Source organism: Berghia stephanieae, chromosome 7 (assembly GCF_034508935.2).
Source record: "Berghia stephanieae isolate SIO BIC M18660-M18661 chromosome 7, UCSD_Bste_1.3, whole genome shotgun sequence".
Classification (NCBI taxonomy): domain Eukaryota; kingdom Metazoa; phylum Mollusca; class Gastropoda; order Nudibranchia; family Aeolidiidae; genus Berghia; species Berghia stephanieae.
Window position 1 is genome coordinate 13,190,060 of NC_088366.1, and position 6,000 is coordinate 13,196,059.

Below are 6,000 nucleotides of genomic sequence, written 5' to 3' on the forward strand. Positions count from 1 at the left end.
CATTTTATGAGTTCAGAAATAGGTGGGACTGATCCTGAGCGCCAATGAATTCATAATTTATGAAACCCAACTCAGCCTAACCTATGACCCACTGGAGACCAAGAGAAATAATTTTGTCAAGTCAACCAAAGTATTATGAATTATTGTTGTAAATGTTCTGTAGTTAGACATTTCTCAAGGAAATACTTTGAGATAAGTAATAAGAATTTTTAAAGGTATTCTATAACATTGAAATATTAAAATTTTAACTTACTGAAAAGGTCTAAACATTAATGAAATTGTCCTCTCTTTCACCTGGTCCATCTTTACCTGAAATATATTTTTGAAAATACGTTTTCCAAACAATACATCAATGAATAAATTAATGAGCAGATAATTATATAAGGCCACATCTAATGGGGAAATATCACCTTACAGACAAGCCAAAGAAGATGTCATAAAAAAGACTTACACATCTGTTGATAATTGTGCCCAAGAATTAGCTGAAGAAGGGTCGCACTGATTGTATTTCATCAATTTATCAATTTTATCATAATCCATTTTTCTGAATGACCTGTTGCATCATAGAAGTCTATAATTGTCCCACCTCCCAACAATCACTGGGAGCAAAAGCCTTTAACAGTATATTTATTGTGAGTGGTGAACTATTTGTGAGGATGCATTTTTTTTTATAACTCAAGGCATTGGGATGCATTTTTCAGTCAAGGCGACCTTACTAAATCCAAACCCCATTTCAAACATTGTTGAGTTCTTGGTGCCATTAGTATTTATTATCAATTTAATGGGGGATGAGATGACTGGGTAGTTTGGGCATTGCAAGCAATCTGGAAGGTCCCAAATTTGAGTCCTGCTTCAGGCTTTTACGTTTTTTTCCCTTAATCCCAATTTGCTCAGTTGGGACAATAAAGGTGATTTCTGTTGCCATCAGAAGTTAGTTTAATGGATTAATTATATTCCTTCAGGGAATGCCTGGGCATCTAACAATGCCACGAGGACGGGAGTAATTAAAAAAATTAAAAACTAGCATTATATTATGTCTTCTGTTTTCATCAAATTCGAATTCATTGTTACCAAGTTGCAGTGTATACTAAAAAAAGGAAAAGGAAAACAATCTGAAAGTCAAACATGTCAGAATTTTCAGCTTATGAAAATCTGACTTTATGAGGCCTGTCTCTCATGACATTCATTGTATTGTTAGGTGAAGACATTTAAGTTTGTGCTATGATGAGATAAATAATGAGAGAAGTTAAGATTTAAACGAAATTCTACTCCCCCACCTCCCACCTCTGATACAGGTTTAAATAAACCTTTTAAAATGTCATTGCTTTTGAAAAAACCTCGAGAGATTTTCACATGTATACATGATAGACCAGTTCATGTCGGTGTCAGATTATTTTTATTCAAGTATTTTGAAAGAATTCAGATTGAAAAAAGTTTTTGTGATTAGTTTGGAATCAACCTATTTATATAGAAGACCTTGGGTTATTTTGGCTCCACGTGGAACACCTCTTTATACACAGATTTCTAAATCAGATCACATAGCCTCAGATCACATAGCCACACCTTGAGACAAAAATGAGAATAAAATATCTAACCTGAAATGAAGCCAAAATTTGTAAAGCATTGGCAAGGAGTAACTCTGCCTGATCCTTCTCCGAGCAACTGAGGACATCAATGGGTAACTTCCCCTAGTTTAAAAAAAACAAAACAAAATAAATGATTTTTTTTAACATATAGAGATTTTTAGATTTTTTTTTTTTAAAGAGCCCTTATCCAGAATGATTTGATATAAAAATCTCTGTAAACTTGATATGTGAGGGATGGGGGGGGGGAGGGGTCATGATTTGATATAAAATCGTAAATGTTTGGGGGGGGGGGGGGGGGGGGGGGGCATTCATATTTTTTATTATTATAATCAGAAAATTCTTAGTTTCAGAACAAAATATACAATCCAAACTCACAACCTTGAAACCATCCACTTCCAACTAGGGGTGGGATTCCTCAAGGCCAATTTTAGAGGAAAATTTGACATCAGATACAACTTCAGAAGAAACTTTTGCAAAGAGCTGCTGATTAAAGATTAGACTGGTTTACTTGCACAAGGTGATGAAGAAGCTGTTGACCAAGGCAGGGGTAGGCCGGATTTTGATGACCAGGTTGAAGCAAAGATTTTGACCAAAGCAGGGGTGGGGTTGATTCTGATGACGAAGTAATTTTGAGTGGTTTGATGCAGGTAGTTACGTGAAATTCTAGTTTAATTGTGTCCAACAATTTAATCACTCCACTTGCTGATACAGATCAAAATCATTCTCTAAAGAAACTAGCAATACTGCTTTACTTCTTTTCTACATCTAGCTACTCTGGTTTCTTGACAGGAGCTGATCTGATCGTTGTTTCAGTTGGTGTCTTTGTAGATAAACTTTCTTCACACATGTCTGGTCTCACCTACTCTTTGACTGCTGGCTGCTTTTGGTTTATTAACTGGGGTTGGTCTGATGTTTGTGACAAAAGATGTTCCTTGCGGCACAAAGTGCATGGCACCATTCCAGGCTCTTTGATCTTTGTCACATATTTCTCTTATGTTCCAAAATCAGTATCACGTTCTAACCTCCCAATTTCAAGGGATTCTTATCACCGCTTTCATCAAAACTTTTACTTCACAAAACAACAATGTCTAAGCATGCACGAGACATTTCAGAATGCTTGAATGACACTTAATAACTTAATATAGTAAAGCACCGCTGATTACTTATGTGGAAGTATTAAAATTTCCAGAAGCATAAACTTAGGAGACCAATCAGGTTTACAGTTAGCACAAGGGCATGAGTGAGCTGAATGTCATTCAACAACTCAAAGACCTGTCCAGCAATCAAAATACATCTTTAGATGTGTAAAAATACTTCTGATTGAAACGTTTACCGCTAATACATTTTTTGCTCATTTTTTTTTAACGTTCTTATAACATTTTCTCATATTTATGTATTTTATATAAAATTGCACAATAAAATATGAAATTTCAAATTGGTTGGAAAGCCAGCATAAAAGCTCCCTGAAGACTTATGTTCTATCATGTACAATTATCTTAATTTAAATCCATTTAATTTTTTTTTAAAACCCTAAAATATAGCAAAGAACAGTTGAATAACAAACCACTGAATTGAGGGGGAAAGGCACTCCAATCAAAGATGACATGAGTGGGGCTACATCAGCCTTGAATGGAAGAGAGAAAAAATAGAGTAGATTTGTTCAAACAACATTAATATCACACACCAATTATGTTACTTGTGCGACTATGTGGTCTTGTGGTATGGCACTCGCTTTCAGAATGGAAGGTCCTGAGTTCAAGCCTCACTCTGCGCATAGTTGAGTCCTTGGAGAAGGATCTTTACTCACATTCTCTCACCGTACTCAGGTGTAAAATGAGTACCTGGCCGTTAACAGCGTTGTCTCTGTCCCCAAAAAATTGTAATATCGCCCAACAGGTGTCATGTCTCGTCCTACATGTTATGTGTTGTTGTTGGCCAGGGACCCCTTGTAAAGGGTTGTGAGCATGTTTAATGGATTTTGCGCCCTATAAAACTCAATAAAAGCTCAATTTAAAATACAATTACCAGAGCTAACTTGAAAAGAAAGCAAGCTTCGTGTATCTCCCTTTCTTCAAAAAAGAAACACAGAAACTCACACCGTGTAAGTTAGGGAATGAGAGGAGATAGCATTAGGGGGTTAAACTAGGTAAATTAAAAGTCTCGATAAGACAATGGTGAGACTCATTTTCTTATTTGTGAGACAATATTATTAAGTTATGTCTTCAATGACTGGTTTCAATGACAGATACTTGTGACATATGATTCACAATTTAACTATTTTGCATCAGGAGAAATGAATTCAGTCAAAACTTATTTGACAAGTCAGTAACAATCATTTTCCTAATGATTCACTTCAGAATTTATTACTTTTACTTTGTAAAAGTCAATTGATTAGTCATCACAGTACAATATTTGTTTTGCAATCTTTTCAATTTTCAATTTATAGTGACAATTTTAACTAATTTACAGTGTTGAAATTATTCATATATAAAGCGCGGCTCTGGCTGTGAAACCGCTCATTATTATATATACATCATATTTCCATTACCTATTTATCTTACTGTGTAAATATATATATTATATATATAACAATATATCATTATATCCAAACTGTTTTCCTTTACCTGTTCCATATCTGTTCTTTTAATCCTCTGCATCCTCCACTCTGAGGGTTTGAATGAAACAATATCAAAATAGGATCAAATTGAATTCAATCTCAGCAGAGTTTCTTTCACCACATGGGGCATGGGGGAGGAGGGGGAGGGGGGCATAATTGGAAGGCACAAAATACAAAAAAACAAAAACTGCTTCAAGGCATAAAGTCAGATTTCACGGCATCCTTGTCCATTATATAATGAAGACTGAGTCGATATCAGAATTGGTGGACAGCACTCTGTAAAAGACTAGTGAGCTGACATATAGGATAGCAAGCTCAATTAGTATAGCGCTCAACTAACAAGCAAAAGGACTTGGACCATCAAAGGATAAGTAAAAAATTATTTCATAATCCTTCCTTGGGTAACTTGAGTCTATAGAATAAGATGGAAAGATCTGTGCATAAAACTAACATCCAATTCTAAAGAGTAGCAAACAATTGCCACTTTGTTTAATTCCATTTTGCCGGGGTGAAGTGGCCGAGTGGTTAAGCATTGCACTGTGATCTGGAAACCCCGCTCTGGGCCCTTTATTTTTTTCCTTGGGCAATATTATTAACTCTCAATTTGCTCACTTGGACAACAAGGGTGATTCCTGTTGACATCAGACATCTTGTTTGATAGATTATCTATATTCCTGAATGCCTAGGCAATGGTATGTTTTTGTTTTTATGTTTTTAAGGGTTTTATGGCGCTTGCAACACATTTAGGTTATATCAGCTCCAGTAAAAAGGAAGAAAATGGGATAGTAAAAAGTTCTAGAATTACAATTAAATCATCCAAGAAAAAGTAAGACATAGGGGAACTGGGAACAAATAGGGATCAGATGTAGATTCCAAGAGCATACCACCAATGTACTTAGTTTGAGATCACCTATAAGTCTCATCCGGACACTAGCACTAAATCCAACAAAGAGGAACACACTCAAATGCTTACATTATACATTCAAAATAACAAATATAATAATACATAACAGAGAGATGATTTACAAGGAAAAAAATATCATCTCCCAAAACAATAACTATGCATTTGACTGTTTCCTTCCCATCTAGGACACCAGTCAGGGCCAGGACAAAACTAAGTAATCTCATTCCAAGACAAAGACAGAAAGCATGTTGGAAAACAGATATATGGGGATAGAAGACACAGTATGTACCTCCCTGCCCACTATGGGAGGTCAGGAACCCCACCCAGGGCATGGTATCTTATGATGTCATATGCAGAAGGGCGTAATTTTTTGTTGTTAGCCGAATGGGTCTAGAGCAGCTACTAAACAATTACTTTAACTTAACAACCAAATCCTTTAAAAAAAAAGTCAGTATACCAACAAATATTCTTATCAGTATCTTTTGTGTGATTCAGGTGATAGTATCTTGGAAAAACAATAAGATACAATATTACATTAGAGGCAAAAGGAACTCTTCCCTTAAAAGAATAATTAGAAAATCTCTAATTTTAATCTAAATTTCGCACTATGAAAATCATAAAGTCTCTCATATTTTGGAAAAAAAAATAATGACAGTAAACATATTGATGGCTTGTGATAATTTACTTTCTACAAATACTTTTCACATTTGTGTTCTACACCAAATGTTAGAACCCCAACTTGAGAAGAGTGAAGAAACTAACCATGACAAAAGTCATCTGTGTGGATACTACAATGATCCCCTTGAATAGGCTGTCTGATACCAGCACCCCAGGCCACAAATGGAGTCAGGGTCTCGTGGTCGTGACCTGCTCCATGAGATCCTAAAACATTG

General features: G+C 35.5%; 1 protein-coding gene across 1 annotated transcript in view; it reads right to left on the reverse strand.

The window, feature by feature from the left end:
* LOC144976697 (GPI ethanolamine phosphate transferase 1-like) overlaps window positions 1-6,000 on the reverse strand; it is a 41,939-nt gene that overhangs the window by 21,734 nt on the left and 14,205 nt on the right. The window contains exons 8-12 of the mRNA XM_078921044.1: window positions 5,870-5,989; window positions 4,211-4,251; window positions 3,151-3,210; window positions 1,596-1,688; window positions 254-309 (exon numbers count right to left, since the gene is read on the reverse strand). Of these exons, the coding sequence (XP_078777170.1) occupies window positions 254-309; window positions 1,596-1,688; window positions 3,151-3,210; window positions 4,211-4,251; window positions 5,870-5,989 (370 nt within the window). The remainder of the gene's footprint in view (window positions 1-253; window positions 310-1,595; window positions 1,689-3,150; window positions 3,211-4,210; window positions 4,252-5,869; window positions 5,990-6,000) is intronic.